Source organism: Aquarana catesbeiana, linkage group LG12 (assembly GCF_042186555.1).
Source record: "Aquarana catesbeiana isolate 2022-GZ linkage group LG12, ASM4218655v1, whole genome shotgun sequence".
Taxonomy (NCBI): Eukaryota; Metazoa; Chordata; class Amphibia; order Anura; family Ranidae; genus Aquarana; species Aquarana catesbeiana.
In genome coordinates, this window is record NC_133335.1 from 219,536,169 (window position 1) to 219,561,206 (window position 25,038).

At 45.2% G+C, this 25,038-nt stretch overlaps 1 protein-coding gene across 2 annotated transcripts in view; it reads left to right on the forward strand.

Moving 5' to 3' along the window:
• Positions 1–25,038, forward strand: part of CSNK1D (casein kinase 1 delta) — a 62,101-nt gene that overhangs the window by 20,702 nt on the left and 16,361 nt on the right. For both annotated transcript variants that reach the window (XM_073606697.1, XM_073606695.1), the window contains exons 4-7: positions 12,682–12,910; positions 16,412–16,582; positions 19,514–19,662; positions 21,520–21,691. In XM_073606697.1, coding sequence (XP_073462798.1) covers positions 12,682–12,910; positions 16,412–16,582; positions 19,514–19,662; positions 21,520–21,691 — 721 coding nt within the window. The remainder of the gene's footprint in view (positions 1–12,681; positions 12,911–16,411; positions 16,583–19,513; positions 19,663–21,519; positions 21,692–25,038) is intronic.

The window sequence follows — 25,038 nt, forward strand, 5'->3', positions numbered from 1 at the left end:
GTGCACACCAGACTGAGCATGTGCAGAGTGTCCCCAAGGCTCTGTTCTTTCAGGAGATGGTTTGAGGACAGTGGAAGAAGGGGAGTATCGGAGAATACAGGATCAAACAGCCTTTTTACACAATGCAGAGGATTAACCCCTTAGGTTCCACAATGAGTGTAACAAGCATGCTTTACTGCATATACACACTATATACGCACAAGGTCGTAGCGAGCCACGTCACGATGAAGCTATCCAGCTGTATTTTTTTTATTTTTTTTTTTGCTGTTTTGTTTGTTTTGATGTAAGCCGATTGATGCTTGAAGAATTGAGCTTCATCACCCATTTAATTACAATGAAATTGTGATTCCACGGTGTAGCTGTTCCTGTAAAATAAAGGCCGTCTGCTGGGATTGGTCTGACTCACTAGACCTACGCCCCGTGTACAGTGAACACTTCGGATGACTTGTCTCTTGCAAAATTATTTAGTGACACCTTCAAAACAGAAAGTGGTGTCATGGTAGGTTGAAAGGATTGACTCATCAAGTGATGCACCTCGAGGAACCAGTCCTCGTTCTCACAGTGTCACGTTTGTTTAGACACCCGTGTACTGCTTGTGAGTACGCCATGATCTGCAGTTTAATCCTGGAGCTCAGCAGGGCAGCGTGTTTACCTTACGTAAACAAAGCTGCTTTGTGTCGCAAGCTGCTTGCTTTCTATTACTGCTGCCGACATCTGCCCAGTGTCATGGGGTGCGACGTTATACAAAGATTGGTTTAAAGGGAAACTGTGTATTTTCAGCAAGTGCATATTTTGGGTCATTTTAACGCCTGCCAGAATTTTTTTTTTTTTTTTTTTTTGCATATTCAAGTCAAGCTGTAGAGTTCTCTACAGTAGTGGTTCTCAACCCTGTCCTCAAGTACCCCCAACAGGCCATGTTTTGGGAATTTCTCTTAGATAAAATAGCTGTCCAAAATACCAAGCCATTGAAGGAAAACCTGCAAACATGGCCTGTTGGGGGTACTTGAGGACAGGGATGAGAACCACTGCTGTACAGGATTACTGGACATGTTTTCTCTTTTTTTTTATTTTTTTTTTTTATATCACTATCATTTTTTCAGTGCCGATACAATATTTTGTCCACCTCTCAGGCCGATATTCTGTACATTTAACATTTTTATTATTTTTACACTGTCCTTTTTTACTTTTTTTTTTTTTTTTTTATCACTATTATTGCTGTAACTAGGAATGTAAACCTCCCCTGTGGTAGTAATAGGCATTGACAGGTACTCTTTATGGAGAGATCGGGGGTCTATAAGACCCCAAACCCCTATTCTGCACTTGAAAGTATTCAAAACGTCAAGATCTGCATTCTTTAATAATTTCTATTCTTTTAAAATGGAGCCTTTAAGATGTCAGTAATCCGGGAATTGATGTCAGTGCATCGCTTCCGGGTTATTAGATCCGAGACCCGAATGAAGCATCAGCTTTGCTGGGTCTTCGGCCAGTCGGGGGACATGCCGGCCGGTTGCTCAGGCCTCTCGGTATGACAGGAGAGCCCGGGCGAGAGGCGGAAGGGGGGGACGTCCCCTCCCGCTGCTTGTAATAACAGCCGAAACTGGACTCTTGCCGCTCACCCAGGCTCTCCTGTCATACTGGGAGGCCTGAGCACCCAGCCGCCACGTCCGCCGGCTGGCCGTAGACCCTAACAAAGCTGATGCTTCATTCGGGTCTCGGATCTAGTAACCCGGAAGTGATGTCATGACATCAATTCCCGGATTACTGACATCTTAAAGAGGAAGTAAACCCAGATGGGTTTTACTTCCTCTTTGTTTCCCTGCAAAGGTAAAGCATAATGGGCTACTATGCATCGCATAGTAGCCCATTATGTGTCACTTACCTGACAAGGGAGCCTGCGATGTCACCACTGTCCCTTCTCCTATGAAGCGTCCATCTTCTTTCCGGGTATTGTGGCTCCGGAGCTGTGATTGGCTGGAGCCGCGATGATGTCACTCCCGCGCATGCGCGCTGGTGCCGCCACTAACGGCATGATCACCGCTAGAGACGGCACGCTCAGTGCGCCTGCGCGCCGCTGTCTATGGCGCATGTCTTTTGGAAATATCTCCTAAACCATGTAGGTTTAGGAGATATTTCTTGCACCTACAGGTAAGCCTTAATCTAGGCTTACCTGTAGGTAAAAGTGGTCTAAGGGTTTACAACCACTTTAAAGGCTCCAGTTTTAAAAGTATTCAAAAACGCCGATCTTGTCATTTTGAAGACCCCCTGATCTCTCTATAACTATTACTGTCACAGGGGATGTTTACATTTCTAGTGACAGCAATAACAGTGATTTAAAAAAAGTAAAAGTACAGTGTAAAAATAATAAAAATTTTAAATGTACAGAATATCGGCCTGAGATGTGGCCGAAATATTGGTATTGTATCGGCACCGAAAAAACGATATCGGTTGATCCCTAACCTAGTACACACAATGATATTATTGGACAAATGATCGTCCTTTTTTTTTTTTTCTTTTGGTTGCTAGTCTCTTTATCTCAAATGAATAGGTTATGAAAGTACGAAAATTCTCCTATGGCCGAATAAAAATTCAGAAGTGATGTATTGTAATTTCGAATGACTGTACTGATTAAATGAAAATCATACGAGAAAAATGTTCCTGTTTTGTCCCTTTGTAAAATTTCAGATGACAGCTGTGTACTAACGATCAGATGATCGTACGATTGCTTTGAAATCAGTATTTTCATTTTTTTTTTGATATTCTGATCGTGTGTGCGGGGCTTTACGCTAAAGCACATCACCGGTGCAAAATGTTTGTGCTTATCTTGCCAAGAATAAGATGCTGATTGGAGCTCTTTCTTTTCCCAGGTTAGGTAATGATCACATGGTATCTGGCTACAAGGTGCAATGTGGGTGTTTGGATATCAGTGTACTGCATAGTCTTATTGTTTTCAATCCGTAAGGACGTATCGATGTAACAGGATGAGCTTGGTAATGTAATGAGCAAATATGCCCCCCCCCCCCCCCCCCCATAGGTAGCTAGAGCCTAGACACAACACACAATGTAAAAAAAAACTTTAATGCAGAAATAACATTTTTAAGTGATTAAAAAAAGTGTGCGTGCAATAGAAAAAAATGTGTGTGTGTATGTAGATAGCTATAGATAGATCTACATAAAAAAAAGATAGATAGATATAGAGAGAGAAATATATAATTTTCCCTTTCCGTCATTTCAGGACAGCCACAATAGAGAGATAGTCTCCTCCCCTTCCTCTGGAAACACTGCGCCAGCCCATAAAATCTCTCCTCCCCTGCCAGACCTCAGTTATTAGTGTTTCCTCCGGTGGGGAGACACTGTGCAGAGGAACCAGGCCGGGTGCAGTCAGGGAGACTGTGGCCTCTTTCTAAGAAAATCATCCCTAGGGAAGCAGGGGCTTCCAGGATGAAGAGTGGCGGTACATACCGCAGCTGAAAGCCACCCCTTCCTTGCCGAGCGCGGCATCAGGTCGTGGGGGACCCCTATCGCGTCCACAGGGCCGCAGCAGGGAGACAGTCCGCTCTCCCCTGTATCCATACAGGCCGCAAAATTTGGAACCAGCGGGCCGGACGACGGGTGACGTCATTTCCGGCGGGGGGGCGGACGCTTTCCCTTTGAACCGCGACTTCCGGTTCCGGGTCGCGGGGCTGATAGGGGGCCGGGCTCAGGCTGGAGTGAGTCGCTTCACATGTACACAGTGTGAGACTCTACACAGGCAACCACCTGCAGTCATGTCTGAGGCAGATGCTGCAGCTCATTCGGACGCTGTCTCCAGCCTTCCAAAGGTAAGAGTTCCCTGGGGAGGGGTCCTCTCTATCTAAGGTTTGCTCTCCCTCTTGTATGGTTCCTTACTTAGAGGGAGGGCAGTCCCCCTGGGTGGTCAGGGGGTGGGGGGGTGAGCGCAGTTCCCTTAAGATGGATCTGGTACTCCCCCAGGGTTGTTTCCACTTAAACTTGCTGGAAGTAATATGGTTTTTTTGTATGTATTTTCAGAAATCTACAGAAAAAACAAAGTCCACTCATGTCTCTAAAAGGAAGTGTGCCTCTTGTAGAGACAGTTTAGGGGAAGCATGGACTAAAGTTTTATGTAAGGAGTGCATAGACTCCCTGGTTAAGGAAAGGGAATCTGAACAGCAGTCTGGGTTGGCAGCTTCTGTGAAAGAACTGTCATCCACCTTTTCATCTTTTAAAACCTTTTTTGAGACGTTCAAGCTTCCCTCTAAACCCATTCAGCAGGACACAACCCCGCCTCATGCTCAGGGCTCTGCACCTGCCAGATCTACCAATTTAGTTATGGCAGAGGAGATGTCAGGCCCTTCCGGGGTGGAGCAGAGGCAACCGGACAGTGGCACGTCTGATTCCCATGAGGAATCAGAAGGGGAGGACCAGGACGGGGAGTCCAGGAAAATCTCCAGGTATAAATTGTCCCTGGATGAGGTGGAAGATCTCTTGGGGGCAATATATACAACCCTCGGGATACACGAGGATAAAAAACCCCTATCTCTCCATGACCTTATGTATAAGGGCTTGGGAGATCAAAAAAGAAAAGTTTTTCCAGTACATGAAGTGCTGGTGGAAACGATTAAGAAGGAGTGGCAGGATCCTGAGAGGAAACCCTTCTTTTCTAGCTCCCTTAAGAGAAGGTTTCCATTTTCAGAGGATCCAGCGTCCATTTGGAATAAAAATCCCAAGTTGGATGCCGCCTTCTCTCAGGTCTCTAGACACACAGACCTGGCATTCGAGGATATGGGGGCTTTGTCGGATGTCATGGACAAAAGGATAGACTCACTTCTAAAAAAGACGTGGGACTCAACTGTGGGTAACTTAAAGCCAGAAATGGCTGTTACGGTCGTAGCCCGCAATTTAGAGCACTGGCTTTTCCAGATTCAGGAGCACATTGAATCTGGCACAGCCAAGGAGACTATCCTAGCCTCGTTCCCCACGATTCTGCGAGGAATCGCATACATTGCAGACGCCTCAGCAGAGTCAGTCCGTATGTCGGCCAGATCAGCGGCACTGGCGAATTCGGCCAGAAGAGCGCTCTGGCTGAAAACTTGGCCGGGGGACACCGCCTCCAAGGTCAAATTGTGCGGGATACCCCTGACAGGTGATCTACTCTTTGGCCCTGGTTTAGAGACGGTCTTAGACCGTACAGCGGACAAAAAGAAGTCCTTTCCGCCTAAGAGGAAAGCCCCAGCTCAGACGAGAAAGGGGTTTCGTCCGAAAAAAGGCAGGGAATCTCCCAAGCAAGGGAAGAAAACTTGGGGCCAAAGAGGCAAGGGCAGAGGAGGGGCGATTTTTCGCCCTCCTGAGAAGGCCCGTAAAGATCAATGACTCTCTAGGGACGGTGGGAGGAAGACTGGGGGCCTTCCTTCCACATTGGGAGACCCTCTCACCCAATCGATTCATCCTGGGGGTCATAAGAAGGGGGTATCTCTTGGAATTCTCAAGACCACCCCCGCAAAGGTTCCTTGTTACGAAGCTTCCCAGCTGCACAGCAAGGGCCGAAGCTTTGGTGGACGCCCTGAAGGAACTGGAGATTCAGAACGTAGTTCACAGAGTACCAAGGGGGCAGGAAGGAGAGGGGTTCTATTCCCACGTATTTGTGGTGAAAAAGCCCTCGGGAAAATTCAGACTGATTCTGAATTTAAAACCCTTAAACAGGTCAATTTGCTACAAAAGGTTCCGCATGGAGTCAATCTTTACGGTCAGGGCCCTGCTACCACACAACTGTTATATGGTGTCTCTGGATCTCAGAGACGCATATTTACACGTCCCTATCGCAGAAACCTCCCAGAGGTTCCTCCGTTTAGCAGTAGACCTGCAGGGCACAATACTGCATCTGCAGTTTCAAGCGCTGCCCTTCGGGCTATCCTCCTCGCCCCGCATATTCACAAAGGTACTGGCAGAGGCGTTGGCTTTCCTGCGACTCCAGGGGGTATCAGTTATAGCCTATCTGGACGACCTGCTTCTTTTTGCAGTATCCCCAGAACAGTTGATCAGAGACCTCGATCTAACCAAGAGGGTTCTAACAGGTTTGGGGTGGCTGCTGAACTTAGAAAAGTCCAGTCTCATTCCCTCACAGCGCATTGTGTACCTGGGGTACCTGTTGGACACTACGCTCTCGAGAGTTTTTCTTCCAAGGGAAAAAATTCTAAAACTGGACAGAGCAGTTCTCTCCCTCCAGTGCAACCATCTGGTGTCCAAGAGGTCCATAATGTCAACATTAGGCCTTCTAACTTCTACTCTTCCAGCAGTACAGTGGGCAGGATTACATTTTCGCCCCCTACAATCATATGTACTAAGAGTATGGGACCACAGTCAGAGGGATCTAGACACCTTAGTACAGGTTCCCCATCAAATAAAGAGATCTCTTTGGTGGTGGAGGAAGGAAGTGAACTTGTCACAGGGACGTCTGTGGCTCATCCCAGTCCCACAGATCCTAACCACGGATGCAAGTGGCAAGGGCTGGGGGGCACATCTGGGATCCCTTCTAGCGCAGGGCACATGGAAGGGCGACGAGCTGCAGAGGTCTTCCAATTGGAAAGAGCTGAGGGCAGTAGGCCTAGCCCTCAGATTCTTCAAAAAGGAACTCCAGGGCCACCATGTACAGGTACGGTCGGACAACTCATCCACCGTGGCCTATATAAACAAGCAGGGAGGCACCAGGAGCGGAAGTCTGCTGGCCCTAGCAGAAGACATTCTAAGCTGGGCCGAGTCCAACACTCTCTCACTCTCAGCGGTTTTTCTGAGAGGGGAGAGGAATATAATCGCAGATTTTCTCAGCCGGAGGAGTCTAAAGGAAGGAGATTGGGCCCTCAACCAGGAGGTTTTCAATCTCATATCCGAGAAATGGGGACCCCCGGAAGTGGATCTTTTCGCTTCAAAAGACAACGCGAAAACCCCCTGTTTTTTCTCCCTAAACGCAGGGGAAGGAGCACTGGGAGTGGACGCATTATCTCAGAGTTGGCATTTCAGGACATGTTATGCCTTCCCTCCTCCGGTACTATTACCGGCGGTTCTGAGGAAGTTTCAATTAGAGAGCACCTCTCTTATTCTGGTAGCTCCACATTGGCCGAAAAGGGCATGGTTTTCAATCCTCAGTCAGTTAGCAGCGGAACCTCCCCTTTTCCTTCCACCTCGAAAGGATCTTCTGTCGCAGGGTCCAGTCCTCTGCCCACAGGTGCAGCAGTGGAAATTAGCGGCCTGGCTACTGAGGAGGGTATATTAAGATCCAAGGGGTTTTCAGAGAGCTTGATCTCTACCCTCCTCAACAGTAGGAAAAAGGAGACCCGTAAGATTTACAAAAAGGTCTGGCTCCTTTTCAACAAATGGTGCATAGAAAACTCCTTCTCGGTGCAGAGTCCCGTAGCTGTGTTGGAATTTCTGCAGTGTGGAGCGGACAAGGGTTTATCTGTAGCTACCCTTAAAAGTCAGGTTTCAGCACTCAGTGCTTACCTGGAGAAGTCTCTGGCTACCAATCCATGGGTGGTCAGATTCTTTAGGGCACTGTCAAGACAGAGACCTACCAGGGGTCCTCCCTTTCCCGGGTGGGACCTATCTCTGGTTTTACAGAGCCTTACGGGAAGTCCCTTTGAGCCATTGGGCAAGTGCCTGTTAAGGGAACTTACCCTAAAAACAGTATTTTTAGTTGCAGTGACAACTGCCAGGAGGGTCAGCGAAATTGAGGCGTTATCAATTAGACCTCCTTTTTGTGTTATTTTGCCAGACAGGATAGTCCTTAAGACTGATCCAGCTTTTTTGCCTAAGGTGGCGTCAGGCTTTCATAGAAGCCAGGAAGTAGTCCTACCCTCGTTTTGTCCCAATCCTTCAGGTGAAAGGGAACTAAAACTTCATTTTTTAGATGTAAGGAGGTGTATCCTACAATACCTAGAGATGACTAAAACAATAAGGAAGTCTGATTCTCTATTTATTTTATTTTCTGGGGCCAGAAAGGGTCTCAGAGCGTCCCGACGCACGATTGCCAGGTGGCTTAGATTAGCTATTGGGCAGGCATATTCTTTAGCAGGGAAGGAGGTCCCTAGAGGCATAAAGGCACACTCCATCAGAGCAGTGGCAACTTCCCAGGCAGAGAAGGCTGGAGCAACGCCAGAGCAAATATGCAAGGCAGCGACATGGTCCAGCTACTCCACTTTCGTTAGACATTACAGAGTGGACCTGGTGGCGGCAGGTGAGCAGGCTTTTGGGCGAAAAGTTCTGCAAGCCGTAGTCCCACCCTAATTGGTAAGTGCTCGATTATCCTCTCTATTGTGGCTGTCCTGAAATGACGGAAAGGGAAAATTAAAGTTACGTACCGGTAACGTCTTTTCCTGTAGTCTTTCAGGACAGCCCTAGTTACCCACCCTAAGCTTGGGGGGGTCTTATTAAAGACCAGAACGCAATATGGTAATGATATTGATTGGTATGTTATTAATGTGTTCTTGTGTCTCCCCAGCTGGCCGGAGGTACTCTTGAAAGAACTGAGGTCTGGCAGGGGAGGAGAGATTTTATGGGCTGGCGCAGTGTTTCCAGAGGAAGGGGAGGAGACTATCTCTCTATTGTGGCTGTCCTGAAAGACTACAGGAAAAGACGTTACCGGTACGTAACTTTAATTTTTTTTTTTTTTTTTTTCAAACATGTCATACTTGCCTGCTCTGTGTAATGGTTCCACACAAAGCCACTCTGGTCCTCCTCTTCTTTGGTCCCCTGCTGGCACTCCTGGCTCCTCCACCACCCCAGGTGCTGTGGGGGGCACTTGTGTGGGCTCACTCCCCGAGCTGGCTCTTTCCATTGACACAGAGCATGGCTCTTCCCCCCCCCCCCCCCTTTTTTCCTTTTCGCTGGCTGTGATTGTCAGAAGCCAATAACTCGCTGCTATATCATGGCTCTGCCACCCCCTTCCTTTTCTCACTGGCTGTGATTAGCTTGAGCCAATAGCACTCACTGCTGTCTCTGAGCCAATGAGGATTGAGAGAGCTGCTGCTGTTGCCTGCATGGCTGGATCAAGATTGGGCTTACTAAATATACTGGGGGTTGCACTCAGAAGGTCATTAAGGTGAAAAACCTTCAGCCTTTAGAACCACTTTAACAACCGCAGGCAGCTTTTTATTGCAGAAAATGTGTCTCCTGCAATGAAATGCACTTCCCTGCCTGCTGACAGTCTTCTAATGAATGGGCATGGAGCTGTACATGCGTGGCTCCGTGTGCATTCCTGGCACACTCCGGATATGCTGGAATGACTTCCATGCGCAGATCATCCCCGGGTGGCCAGACACCCAGAAGCAGCTCAAGGAGAAGATGAAAGCGGCCGCCGAAGAATGCAACTGTCACATTTCTGGAAGTTGTAGATGAGTATTTTGCAGAGTTTAGTACTACTTCAAAGTTGAATTTCAAGGAAACATGTAAATACTCAGAATAAATACATATAGCGTTTTTACCTGTTTTAAGGATTTGTATTTTTCTACTCACTCCTAAGGTTTGCACATAGTAATGGCAAACAAGTAACATTACTTTTCTCTGTTAGGATTAAAGGGGTTGTAAAGGTAATTTTTTTTATTTTTTAAAAATAACAAACATGTTATACTTACCTTCACTGTGCAGCTCGTTCTGCACAGAGTGGCCCCGAACCTGCTTTTCTGGGGTCCCTCGGCGGCTGTTTCAGTTCCTCCCCGCAAGAACTAACCACCTCAATGCGAGCTCCCTCGCATGGTGATTAGTTATTGTGGGCGCTCTCCCGTGATACAGCCGGCGGCTATAGCCGCTCGCTGTATCACTCGGCCCCGCCCCCAGCGCGCCGCGTCATTGGATGTGATTGACAGCAGCGCGAGCCAATGGCTGCGCTGCTTCCAATCCATCCACTGTAGCCAATCAGCGGCCAGGCTGAGCAGCGGAATGGATGTCGGGAACGAGCAGCCGACTTTCGAGGGGTCAGGTAAGTAAAACGGGGGGGCTGGGGGCGGCGGTATTGTCAGTAGTTTTTTTACCTTAATGCATAGAATGCATTAAGGTGAAAAAATGTTTACCTTTACAACCCCTTTAAGGAATGTGCTGCTAAAACTACCCTGTCCCTGTGCTGAAGTAGGTAGGAGGAGACTGATGAGGTTCTCTTGTTCATTCTCCTCCTGTCAAATTGTTCATTTCCTTTATAAGAGTCCCGCCCCTTCCCCACTCCCAGTTTGGGGTCAGCTGTACAGGGGATTGAAAAGAGGCGGATACCAGGTCAGATTCAGGTATATTCACTAGTTAATTTAAAAAAAAAAAGATGCATTTAAGTGTTATTGAATTCAGAACAAATCCTATTTGAATGGCAAATTCAATTGAAACGTGGAGGTGCTTAGATGTGCTAGATTGACCTTCATTTACATGAGAGGAAAACCATCTGCCGTTCTGTCCTGAAGCGGCCAATCAGATTTTCCTATCCAAACCCTTGTGCTGTGAATGTGTGATTGGTTTCTATGATGAGGACTGCACATGTTACACAATGTCCTCTTGCCTTGCCTCTAAATTTGCCTTCAGATAGATGCCATTGGGGCTGCCATTTGTATGTAAAAGGCTTAGAATCCTTGTTGGGTTTTGATTTCTGTCTTGTGTCCACGTTTTGGGAAGACTTACCCTCTCTCTTGGTGAATGTCACTGGAATTGAAAGTGAGTGAAAACTTAAGTGGTCACTGGAACACGATAAGAGGGAAAATCTTTCATTGTGTCAATCTGTGTCATTTTAATCACACACATAGGTTGGACTTGTGTCTTTATTCAACCTCACCTACTAAGTAACTATCTGTTCTGGTGATGGCAGTCTAAGAAGTCAAGGAAGAGCTTCCCAATGGAACACAAAGGAAAACAAGTTGACTGGTTTCAGTCTCCCCCTTCTCTATATAAAGCTAAAAAGATGTCTTGGTTTTAGAGCTACGTTAACTAAGATATTGGTGACGTTCATTGAAAAAATCTGATTGGTTTAGAAGACACGGACTGGTCTAACATATGGCTCACATCTAAGTCATCTTCACCCAACATCTTAGCACTGGAGACAAATTATAAAGTCCTAACTCGCTGGTACCTTGTACCCGCTAGAGTGGCAAAATATTCACCTAATACCTCAGCTCTTTGTTTTCGAGGATGCCCAGAAATAGGCACATATTTACACATATGGTGGACGTGCCCAGTAATCCAAACCTTCTGGAAGGAAGTCTTCGTGATTGCATCTAAAATATTTAAAAAAATAATACAACCAGATCCATATTTAACTTGACTTAATCTAAAACCGGAATGGTTAACACTCTCTCAATTCAAACTTATGATCCAACTAATAACGGCTGCAAAACAAACAGTGGCCAAGGCATGGAAATCTCCTACATTGGTACTAGCAGAAACAATTCACAGAATGAATAATACAATGTCCCATGCTAAGATGGTAGCCATCGATCAAAATCAAATTCCAAAATTTGAAAAACTTTGGCATCCTTGGATAAAACAACAGTTCCTGTCAAACTTCAATGACTCTGTCCTGTTGCCATGGTAACAGATTAAATGACTTACAGAGACACCCATTCTAAGGCTTCAAAGAGAACTAAAAAGAATAATAAACTGACGAGCGGGACAACCTTGTGGACCATACCTCTACCTTTCAACCCTTTTTCTTCTTTTTCTTTCCTTTTCTCCACCTTACGATTAAAGCTCATTATCAGAATTTATTTGACCTATATACACTCTACTTGTAAACAATATGTATAGTAGGTATAAATCATTTAAATACCTACAAAAGTAACTAAGGAAATGATATATATCTTTAATTTAAGTTTACGTAAACCCAATGTTTAATATTTGAAATTTCATTATATTTACCTATAGAAACCCTACTGTAAAACAATGAGCTTACTTTATAGATCCTTGTAAACTTACTTTATGTATCTTTATAACATTGTATACTCAATAAACTTCTTTTGACAAGGAAAAAATCTGATTGGAAAATGCTCTATGCGTAGTCTTTAGTTGTACAGGTCAGTGTGCAATCAAGGACGCTGCTGCTTTTGGACTTGGACTCCATTCACACTGGTACTACTCCAAAATTGCAACGACGTTGGGTGGGGTTGAGCGTTGGGTGGGGTTTGGCTTTGACCAGTGATAATGGACAACCAATGCATTGTATAACATTCAGTTATCTTTTGAAGGTTAACGTTGTAGTCTATGGCCCTCAAGTTGCATGAAAGTTAGACCAAAGTAGTGCATAAACTACTTTGCTGCAACTTTAAGTCGAACGTATATGAATGATTATTATTTAAAAACACGGGGAACTACTTGTCATACGACTTTGATGTCCAAAGTTGCATGACAAGTCGCTCAAGTGTGAATGGAATCTAAAGTTCCATAGATCATTTTGCAGGCTGAGTAAGCTGTGCTTGTGCCTTTTACCTGTTTTGGTTGACTGATCGGCAAGATATTGTAGTTTGTTCAAAGTGTATTTGGGCATACTAGTGCCAGTTTGCACACCTTTTTTGCAGATCTGAAAGGCCAGCTTGACTTGTGTGGGTTTTTATTTTACACTATGGTTGTTGATGAATGCAGCACGTATACTCCCACAGCCATGCAAATTTAAAAAAAAAAAAAAAATCAGGGTAAAACATGGATGTTCTTTCTCTCTTGTCGTTGCAGATTAGTCGCATTGAGTACATCCATTCCAAGAACTTCATTCATCGAGATGTCAAGCCAGATAACTTTCTAATGGGCCTCGGCAAGAAAGGAAATCTGGTCTACATTATAGACTTTGGCCTTGCGAAGAAGTACAGAGATGCCCGCACACACCAGCATATACCCTATCGCGAAAACAAGAACTTAACCGGCACCGCAAGATATGCCTCCATAAACACTCACCTGGGCATAGGTAAGTGGACAAACGTTTGCTGTTTTATAGTGTTTAATGTAGTGGATGCCCACACAACAGTCAAAATAATACTCCTTTATTGATCTAAATTGATAAAATGTTTACAACATGGGAAAAAAGATCTCTACAACTTTTCATGCTTAATCCTAGTCTCTGGATAAATCTGGTCTAGGCACCTATGACCTTTGGTCACAAAAAAGGTTTAAAATAAAACTAATTGAGCCAAAGTAACGCTAGTCAGAGCTTTTCTGAATAGCAGGCACCCTATTGTACAAAAAAGTAACAATACCTGTATACTTAAAGCATCCTGGTAGACGCCACCGTATGTTGACTGTCTAAAAGTTGGTATTTGCAGAAGACTAGATGTACACCCTAGGGGTGTGCATCTTCACTGGTGATTCGATTTGATTGTGATTTGCCTGTCCATGATTCGATTTGATTTTACAATGCATCACGATGAAGGCACATGGTTAAAAATGTTTTATCCAAAAATTCAAGCAGTCAGAAAAACTCAATTTTTGATGGCTGGGATCAGAGGCAGAGGGATGGCGGTAGTAGAGGGATGGGGTCAGTGACACTGGCACTCACCTGATTAGTGTCAGTGGATTCCTCACCCGTCAAACTGAGCATGTGATCTCAAATATGAGGAAGTTACCTTGATTAGAAAATCCATGTCAGATCCAGCAGTTTGCAGCCTTGCTGGTGATCTGAAATAAAGTGCTTGTCCCCTCTGCTCACATCTAGTATACAGTGCAGTCACACAACTGAAAGTATAATCAATCATAGCTGTACCATAGCACAGGGTGCCCACTTCCAACAGAATGTAGATCAGCCATTCCTGATTTTGAACATTTTGTTCCCCCAGCCATATTCCCCCTGGGTCCTGCCCATTCCTGTCCCTACTCTGTATACTTGTCTACAGTATATCCCTCGTGACACTGCTAATTTTTCCTATGATAAATTTTTTTTTTTTTTTTCCCCTGATCGGTGCTGCATGGGCCCTCTTTTCCGGCACTGCCATTTTGCAAATGTTTGTGATACAGCGCATGCGTGAGATGAAGCGCATAAAATCCTGGACTCTAACCTGTCCGTTGAGCCCCAAATCCAAACGCTGTCCAAATCTTGCAGACTTCACCTCCGTAACATTTCCAAAATACACCCCTTTTTAACTGTTGAAACCACTAAGCAACTTATTCACTCCCATGTTATTTCTCGTCTTGACTAGTGTAACTCCCTCCTCATTGGCCTACCTCTCTGCAAGCTATCCCCTCTTCAGTCTATCATGAATGCTGCTGCCAGACTCAACCACCTTACCAACTGTTCAGTGCCTGCCACCCCCTCTCTGCCAATCCCTCCACTGGCCTCCATTCAGTGTCCTACACCTTTCTCCACCAATCCCTCCACTGGCCTCCATTCAGTGTCCAACACCTTTCTCTGCCAATCCCTCCACTGGCCTCCATTCAGTGTCCAACACCTTTCTCCACCAATTCCTCCACTGGCTTCCCATTGCCCAACAAAATTCAAAACACTAACAATAACATACAAAGTCATTCACAACTCTGCCCTGAGCTTCCTCCCCAATCTTGTCTCCAAATATCACCCAAACCATCCTCTCTGCTCCTCTCAAGACCTCCTACTCTCTAGCTCCCTTGTCTCCTCCCATGCTCGTCTCTATAACTTCTCCAGAGCCTCTCCTATTCTCTGGAACTCTTTACCCCAATCTGTTGGGTTATCTATTACTCTGCCCACTTTTAGGCGATCCCTAAAAACTCATCTCTTCAGAGAGGCCTATCCAGCTAACTGAATCTTCTACTTCCCTCATCAGTTCATCCCTCACAGTTACTACCTTTTTGTTTCACCAGCCTCTCCCTGTTAGATTGTAAGCCCCCAGAAGCAGGGCCATTCTAACCCTCTTGTATTGTTGCTGTACTGTCTTCGCTTATGTTGTAAAGAGCTGCGTAAACTGTTGCTGCTACATAAATTCTGTATAATAATGATGTCATGTGTTTCATCATGCGTTGTGCAACACTACGTGCATCTGTTAAAAGAAAAACAAACCCTTCCCTGAGCTCTCGGTGAGAAGCTTGATGATGCCCTGCACTTCCTGCATGTACACAGCATAACAAAACTGCGAAATTTTACAGTTGAGGTGCAAGATTTCCCTGCAGGAAATGGCGACATAGCCCGGGGCACATAGATGTCTCCTGGAAAGGCAATGTCGTCACAGTCTTCAAGGAAGCCAGAAAGTAGAGGAGAAAAAAGTAAACCTGAAAAACAAACATATATTAAGAAAAAATTTGGTACATTTCACATCAGCATGTAAAGATACATGCTGATGTGAGATTTAGGGAAAGGTCCGCTTTAAATGTTAATGTCACCTTATTGGGAGGGGAATAGGTTTGTAGCTTTGGATCTGGTTGAATCATTGTTTGCAGTTTTGCACTATTGCTCTTACTTGTCGCTAACGTGACTTTTTAATTGCTGACCTTAACTAGAGTAACAGTGGTCTTAACCATGCAAATCCACAGATAATCTGTAGAGCGCCAGCCGTGTGACGCTCTTTAACCACTTCAGCCCCAGGAGGTTTTACCCCCTTTATGACAGGCCATTTTTTTTTTTGCGATAAGGCAGTGCGTTACTTTAACTGATAGAATAGATAGATATATCTAGATATAGATATAGATATATAGATAGATATATCTATATATTCATATTATTGTATAATTTTTTTTTTATTTTTTTTTTTACTTTCCAATAAGAAGAGAAAAAATCAAATTTCTTCTTCAATTTAGGCCAATATGTATTCTGCTACATATTTTTGGTAAAAACAATCCCAGTAAGCTTATATTGATTGGTTTGCCCAAAAGTTATAGCGTCTACAAACTATGGGATAGATTTATGAAATTATTTATTTTTACTATTAATGGCGATCAGTGACTTATAGCGGGACTGCAACATTGCGGCGAACAAATTGGACACTAAGTGACACTTTTTTGGGGACCTGTGACATTTATTACGCGATCAGTGCTAAATAATATGCACTGTAACTGTACTAATGACACTGGCAGGGAAGGGATTAACACCAGGGGCAATCAAAGGGTTAAATGTGTCCCTAGGGAGTACTTTCTAACTGAGGGGGGGGGGTGCTTGTACTGTGGGAAGACAGAGATCCGTGTTCCTGCTTAGCAGAAAGATGAGATCTCTGTCTTCTCCTGTCAGATTAGTGATCTGCCTTGTTTACAGACCACCGTTCTGTCTTGGGAATGATAAGCGGGTCCCGGCAGACATCAGGTCCGCCAGACCTGCCGATTGGCTCCTACTGTGTCTAATCAGAGTGGGAGCTAGCTGGTTGCCAGCGGAGCGCGTGTGCGCCCCAGACCTGGAAGGGCGAAATCACGTACCTGTACCGGAGAGGCCGCGATTTTTGTGTTTATTGGCAGGAGAGGAAAAGTAATGTCTTCTTTTACAGTCTTACATTTTCCTTTTCTTTTTCCATGTAAGAACAATCTCGCAGAGATGATCTGGAGTCACTCGGCTACGTGCTGATGTATTTCAACCTGGGCTCCCTTCCATGGCAAGGACTGAAAGCTGCCACCAAGAGGCAGAAATATGAACGCATCAGCGAGAAAAAGATGTCAACGCCTATCGAAGTCTTATGTAAAAGTTACCCTTGTAAGTTTGCCAGGTGAACCAGTATACCTGCTGGTACTTTGCTATTGAAACAAATGAGAAAAAAAATGTAGAGGCTGTCCAGCTGTAAAGGTTTTTGATTTAGGCTATCCTTTGGTATTTAACCACTTGCCACCCGCCATATTGCAATAGGACGTTGGCAAAGGACGTCATATGACGTCGCCTGGATATCAAGCCGCTGCGCCCCCCGGGGGCGCGCATCGCGGTGATCGTTGTTGCGGTGTGTCAGTCTGAAAGACCGCAACTCTGATCTAGGTAGAGTCTCTGACGGAGACTCTCTACCACGTGATCAGCCATGTCCAATCACGGCTGATCACAGTGTAAACAGGCAGAGCCGTTGGTCGCTTTTCCTCACTCGCGTCTATCAGACGCGAGTAGAGGAGAGCCGATCGGCTGCTCCTCTGACAGGGGAGGTCTGTGCTGATTGATTATCAGCACAGCCTCCCTGAAGATGCCCACACTGGACCACCAGTGACGCTACCAGGTCCACCAGGTATGTCACCCTAGACCACCAGGGATGCCAACCAGTGCCCACAATGTATGCAAATCAATGCTTACAATGGACATCACTGATTGGCAGGCATTATTGTTTGGCACTGATTGGCATCCATCAGTACCACCAATAGTGTACATCAGTGCCAATCCATGCCCATCCGTGCCACCTATCAGTGCCCCATCATCAGTGCCGCCTTAACAGTGCCCGTCAGTGCAGCCCCATCAGTGCCCATCAGTGAAGAAGAAAAATTACTTATTTACGAAGTTTTGTAACAGAAACAAAAAAAGTTTTCGGTCCTTTTTTTTATTTGTTAAGCAGAAAATAAAAATCCCAGAGGTGATCAAATACCACCAAAAGAAAGCTCTATTTGTGGGAACAAAATGGTAAAAATTTAGTTTGAGTACAGTGTTGTATGACGGCGCAATTGTCATTCAAAGTGCGACAGCACTGAAAGCTGAAAATTGGTCTGGGCAGGAAGGTGTATAAGTGCCCGGTATTGAAATGGTTAATCTTTTCGTGTGATTAAAGTGTTTAACCTTCATTAACTTGGCCAAATCCTTCCATTTGTGGCTCACACACTCCTCTTCGCAAATACTGCAGCTCACAATGGTAGGCGGTCAGCATTAACTCCTTGCCTACACAGGGAATTTCACCCCCTTCCTGCCCAGTCCAGATTTCAGAGCTGTCACACTTTGAATGACAAGTGCACGGTGATGTAACACTTTACCCAAACCAAATTATCAATTTTTTTTTTTTTTTTTTTTTTTTTTTTTTTTTTTTTGAGGCCCAATCAAACGAAAAAAGACCAAAAGTTTTGGAAAAAGTATTTTTCTTAGGTTCAGTTATAAAATTTTCTAAATAAGTAATTTTTCTCTTTCATTGATGTGTACAGATTGGCAGAATTTGTGGGCATTGTTGAGGCTGCACACCTAATCAGATCAGTGCCCCGATTGTCAGTGTAGATGTCCCCTGTGTGGATTTGCTGGTCATCGGCTCTCCTCTTCTTATGCGCTGTCAGCATGAGGAGAAGATTGCCGATAACCGGTAAATTCTGTTTATGCTGTGATTGGACACAGCTGGTCAAGTGGTAAAAAAAAAAAAAAAAAAACCCCTGTGATTGGCTCTTTACCCCGATCTGTGATCAGCTGTGTCCTAAGGACACGGCGATCACAGATCCCTGTCGTGGGCAGCGTGATCATGGGAGGACACCCGTAGACCTCCTCCTTCCCGGCAATGTGAGCCTGCGCTGTAGCCATCTTTCAGGTATAGCGCAGGCAGGGAGAGGTTAAAATGGTTCTAAAGCCTAAACCTTTTTTTTTTTTTTTTTTTTTTAACCTTGAAGCATTCTCTGCATTAAGGTTAAACCAATGTTCCAGTAGCGGAATCGCCCCCTCACTGCCACTTATTCTTACTTTAGTCCTCACTCGATCCAGCATGGCTCTCTTCTCACCCCGCTCTCACAGGCTTTGCTGTGACAAGTGAGCAAGGGGCGGGGCCAATCCACTCTGTGTGTGTGTGTGTCTATGGAGGCAGGCAGCGTTGTTCAGGATCGAGCCCACACGTGCGCCCCCTTAGGAAGCAACTTTCTATGGGTGCACATAGAGAAGAGGAGGAGCCAGAAGAGCAGTGAGGGACCCCGAAAGAAAGGTGATTGGAGCCGCTTTGTGCAATTTCATCACACAGAGCAGGTAAGTAAAACATGTTTTCTTGTTCTGGTATGCGTGTGTTTTTTTTTTTTTTTTTTTTTTTTTTCTTAACCAATCTAAAGTCAGCTCTGCCAATCTGGAAAGCAGAGGGCAGGACTATGTATGTGGCCAGGTGCTGATTGACTAGCACAGTCTACATGCGGGTGACAACACTGCTTTCTCCTCTGTAGCAGTTTTGTCTCCCCACTACAGAAAGCTACAAGGGGTGGACTTTAGTGGTTGGTGGGGATATATATATATGTGTGTGTGTGTGTGTGTGTGTGTGTGTATGTTATTTGTATTACTTACACACATTCTTAAATGATACTCTTTTTCAGTAGTAGGCAGTCCTCACTGCTGAGTAAAATGCAATGCAAGCACCAATCACTGTGTGCCCTGGGCATCATAATTCTACACCTCCAAAGGTTGTGTCCTTGATGACCTGGGCTCACAGAAAGTGGGTTAAATGTTGCAGTGGTCATTCAAGCCAGAAGAGGCGCAGTACTGGACAAATGGAATAGTCTGTCTGAGGGGGGGCAGTGTCATGGGTAGTATTACGAAGAGAGCTACATTTTTCAATTTCAAGACCTGCTGTGCAATTTTATAAAAAATTGTGGAGTTGGTGCTTTAACCTGCACATCAATGTTGAGGTGTAGTAAAGCGTGTGTGCACGAAAATGGTTTTTCTAAAATTTATTATGTTTTTTTTTGGTTTTTTTTTTCCCTCTTTTAGCGGAGTTTGCCACCTACTTGAACTTCTGTAGGTCTCTACGTTTTGATGACAAGCCAGACTATTCTTACTTGAGGCAGTTATTCAGGAATCTGTTCCACCGTCAAGGCTTCTCCTACGATTATGTGTTTGACTGGAACATGCTGAAATTTGTGAGTAAATTGCTGGACTGTGAAGTGTTCTGAGTTCTCATATTTGCGAGGCAGCTTCAATACTTCCCCCGCAGAGCACACTACAGAGCTAGGATGTAGCACATTGGGTGTAAAGCAAGCCGTAAACACTTGGGACAGTCTCAGTGGGAATATTTTATGCCCTTAACCTTTTGAGACTGAATCCTGAATGTTAGAAAGTAAAGCAGTTTCTTACAGACACCATTGTTTACGACCCTGATTTGTTGTTGAATGCATATTCTACATGACACAGGAATGTGGGGATATATATATATATATATATATATATATATATATATATATATATATACATATGTATATGCTGACGATCACTTTAAGCAAGTTGCAGAAGGCTTCATCACCGTCCATTAAGATCTTAGCACTTTCATTGAAGTGATACTAAAGGATCGTTTTTTAATTTTTTTTAAATAACAAACATATCATACTTGACTCCACTGTGCGGCTCGTTTTGCACAGAGTGGCCCCGAACATCCATTTGTCCCTCGGCAGCTCTTTTGGCTCCTCTCCGCATTAGATAAGCGCTCTCCCGAGGGGGCTACCTTGCGAGCGCGCTCCCGAGTCCAGAATTCGGCGTCCAAAGAGGCCGAATTCAGGGCTCGGCCCCACCCCCCGCGTCATTGTATTTGATTGATGGCAGCGGGAGCCAATGGCTGCGCTGCTATCAGTCTATCCAATCAAGAGCCGGGAACATGTGGGGAGAGGGAAGGCGGGGAAATTTTTGGGCTCAGGTAATTAAAACGGGGGGCTAGGGGGCCGGTGTCTGCAAGGTGTTTTTTCACCTTAATGCATATGATGCATTAAGGTGAAAAAACACGAGCTTTTACAACCCCTTTTTAAGATCTGTTTTTAACATCCCAATGCTAGAACTAAAGTTTAGTGCTTTTAAAATACCTTTTAAAAGCACTAAATGCTTTTTGCAAAAGCATCCTGTATACTATTTTTAAAACAGACTGATGTCTATATGAATAAAGTCTTAGAGACACTGGTGACATACACCCCCCCCCCCCCCCACATGTGGCAGTGCTCGGGTCTAGCAGCTAGTCCCTGGGCCCGGGCACTATCCTATGATCATGGGAGTTACATCACTGCTACCTTAAGTGTCCAACACCTTTAAATTTCTGTTCTGGCTGCAGTGGGGTGCTAATGAAGCGTGTTTTATTTGGGTTGGGTCAGGCTCTTTAAAAAAACACACATACACACATACACATACACACATACATACACATACACACATGGTCATATTGCCTAGCAAAGGAATATTTTCAATTAGGAAGTCCTAGGTTGGTATCAAAAAGTTTGGAGACTAGTTTTGTAACCTGCCAACAGATGGAAGCACAAGGCTGCACGCCCACTCACCTGGAGCGCTGACCTTCATAAGTCAGTGTGCCAAAAGACATCGTCCTGTGTACATCGAAAGCTGTGCAACTGGTGCTATTGTCAGCAGGTGCATTACCATGTCTGGTATTTCATCATGGACAGTACCCACCTTGCGGCCTTCGCCCTCTTCCCAAAGATGAAGATCTAGCTCAAATGTCGTCGTTTTGACACCGCTGCGGAGATCCAGCGAGAATCGCAGAAGGTGCTTGGCGTGCTTAGAAAAGAAGACTTCCAGGATACATTCCAGAAGTGGCAGGAACGCTGGGAGTGCTGTATTGCTGTGCAAGGGGACTATTTTGAAGGAGATACAGTACTTTCTTGTAAACAGAGCTAGTCTCAAAAAGTTTTGATACCACCTCGTACATATAAGCAAATAGAACACCACGCAGAAGGGTGGAGGTAGTGCTGTTTTTTTGACCGTCTTTTCATTCTTTCATTTAGGGGGCAAGCCGCGCTGCCGAAGATGCAGAACGTGAACGGAGAGAGCGTGAAGAGCGTCTAAGACACACACGGAACCCCGCAGCCCGAGGGCTACCCTCCACTGCTTCAGGTAGACTAAGAGGCACCCAGGAAGTCACTCCACCAACTCCTCTCACTCCAACCTCCCACACAGGTATGGTGGGGCCACTGCCATTGCTCTGTTTTTCCTGTTTGGCTACTTTTGAGGAAAGTAATGTGTCCTATTCATATTGATCAGTCAAGTTTTTTTTTTTTTCTTCACTTAAACGTTAAATTTTGTTAGGGCTGAAAAGGGGCTTTAATACAGTCTTATTACCTCCTCAGGGCTAGGCTGATGAAAGAAAACGCTCAGTACAGGTGAATGTTTACCAGCTTTCTGTCTGTTCCCTATTGCAGACAGTAAACCTATTTGATCATGTTTGATTAGCTCTGAAAATGTTTACCTGAAAAAGTGTTTCATACAGCAAGCTCTGTCTTTCTGTCTACAGGGCTCTCCCTCTCCCCAGTGGCAAAGCAGCCCTGATTAAAAGTGAGGACAGAGTGCAGTTGACAAGGCAGAAGAGTCTGTGAAGAAAACACTGCTCTCTTTTTAGCCAGGTCTAAGAAGTAGAAAAAAAAATAACTCACAGCTAATGGTTGCTGAAAGGGGCTGGAAGGGTGGAGGCATGTCCAGTCACCAGAAGTGCTACACCCCCTTCTACCCTCAGGGTCAAGTAAACTTGTACGGAGTCATCTGTGTTGCCTTAATGGGACCAGCTTCCCGTAAAGCACCATGCTATTGTTCCCACCCAGTGGTTTTGGCTTTCTAGATTTTAAGTGCACCTCAAGTCAAAAACATCAATGTTTTCTTTGTTATATGGGTTATATCTAGAAATGTTAAAGCGGTTTTTCCAGTCATTTTTTGGAAAATTAAAAGTCAACAGCTACAGATACTGTAAGGCCCCTTTCACACATTTCGGCGGTTTGCAGGCGCTATTGCACTAAAAATAGCACCTGCAAACCGACCCAAAACAGCCGCTGCTGTCTTTCCAGTGTGAAAGGCCCGAGGGCTTTCACACTGGAGCGATGCGCTGGCAGGACGGGAAAAAAAGTCCTGCTAGCAGTATCTTCGGAGCAGTGTATATGCCACTCCTGCCCATTGAAATCAATGGGATACCGCCAGCAAAGCGCCCCTGCAGAGGCGCTTTGCGGTGGTTTTTATCCCTTTCTCGGCTGCTAGCGGAGGGTAAAACCGCTCCACTAGCGGCCAAATACCGACGGTAAAGCACCGCTAACAATAGCAGCGTTTTACCCCCGCCCCAGTGTGAAAGGGGCCTAACTGTTGCCTTTTTAAATAAAAGGACACTTGCCTGTCCAATGATTCAGCATTGTCATCACCCAGGTCACTATTATACCAGTCTTTGGGTCCCTGGCTCCGGCATGTTTATTGTGGGGCTTCACAGCTGGCTCCCCGCTTCGCTGTGTAAATGGTCCTTCAGGTTGCTGGAACCTCTGTTCCCAGGAGGTTTTGTGGAAGGGGATAGACTTCCGGTGGCATCGTCTAGGCCAGTGATGGCGAACCTTGGCACCCCAGATGTTTTGAAACTACATTTCCCATGATGCTCAACTACTTTGCAGAGTGCATGAGCATCATGGAAAATATAGTTCCAAAACGTCTGGGGTGCCAAGGTTCACCATCGCTGGTCTAGATGATTCCAGGGAAAGTGGGACCGGGTACTTGACAAAACTAGGTACCCACTTCCCCAAAAAATTCTAAAACTGTTAGGTGGGGAGGAGGACATAAAACATAACTTCTCTTTTTTTTTTAAATTCATTTATTTATTTGTAGATTATTTTCTTCTTTAACTGTAAATAAGCGGTACCCTGAAAAACTTTTTTGCTTGAAATATTGCCTGAAAATTAGCTGGGTACTCCTGTGTCATGAGCTTACTGTTCTCCTTGCTGGAGGGAATGCTGCAGTGCAGGATCTCCTTGATTCATTGGCACTACTGCCTGCTGGTTATTGTTCATTATCCAACCAGTCCATTCCCCAGGGGGGCAGCTGTGACAGGAGGAAGCTCATCTTTGATTCTGTACTAAGATGGCCACTTCTGTACAGACCGTGCAGAACAAGGTATGGTATGTCAGTAATGGTAAAAAGGGAGACCACGGGTAATACTGGTGACTAGTTCGCCTTCTGCCGGTCTCCTTTTTGCCACAGCTGGTATAGTTAAGGCCATCTTTAACCACTTCAGCCCCGGAAGGATTTACCTCCTTCCTGACCAGAGCACTTTTTGTGATTCGGCACTGCGTCTCTTTAACTGACAACTGCACGGTCGTGCGACGTTGCACCCAAACAAAATTGACTTCCTTTTTTCCCCACAAATAGAGCTTTCTTTTGGTGGTATTTGATCACCTCTGCGTTTTTTTTAATTTTTTGCGCTATAAACAAAAAATTTTGAAAAAAAAAGCAATATTTTTTACTTTTTGCTATAATAAATATCTCCAAAAAATATATAAAAAAAACAATTTTTTTTCTCGGTTTAGGCCGATATGTATTCTTCTACATATTTTTGGTTAAAAAAAAATCGCAATAAGCGTATATTGATTGGTTTGCGCAGAAGTTATCGCATCTACAAAATAGGGGATAGTTTTATGGCATCTTTATTATTACTTTTTTTTTTTTTATTAGTAATGGTGGTGATCTGCGATTTTTATCGTGACTGCGACATTATGGCGGACATATCGGACACTTTTGACACTATTTTGGGACCATTGTCATTTATACAGCGATCAGTGCTATAAAAATGCACTGATTACTGTGTAAATTACACCGGCAGGGAAGGGGTTAAACACTAGGGGGCGATCAAGGGGTTAAGTGTGTCCTAGAGAGTGATTCTAACTGTGGGAGGGATGGGCTACCACTGACATGACAGCGATCACTGCTCCCGCTGACAGGGAGCAGTAGATCCCTGTCATGTCACTAGGCAGAACAGGGAAATGCCTTGTTTACATTTCCCCGTTCTGCTGCTCCGTGACACGTTCGCAGGCCCCCCGGCCGACATAGAGTCTGCGGGACCCGCGGGCATGGTCACAGAGTACGTGGCGGGCGCACGCCCACAATGCCGCAATTCAAAGGGGATGTACCTGTACGCCCATTTGCCTAGCCGTGCCTTTGTGCCGACGTACATCGTCGTGAGCTGGTCGGCATGTGGTTAAAGGAGAATTGTGGTCAAAGCTACTCTGGCTCAGCTTTTCCTATCAATTGTTCTGCACTCCTGTGACCAGCTTTAAGCCGACAGGCTAGTCCACTGTTGGTTGACGCAACTAAGCCGGTCCAGGCTCTGAAAAGATCCCGACTTTTAAGTCTGAATCCACCCAGATGCCTGGACCAGTAGCTGTCTCAGCCTCTCGGCGAGCTGCTAAGAGCCTGAGCCAGCCACTCCCGCCTCCTCCACAGCAGGATGCTCCAGTGAATGCTGGAGGGACAGAGCAGAGAGCTGGTGATCGACAGTCACAGGC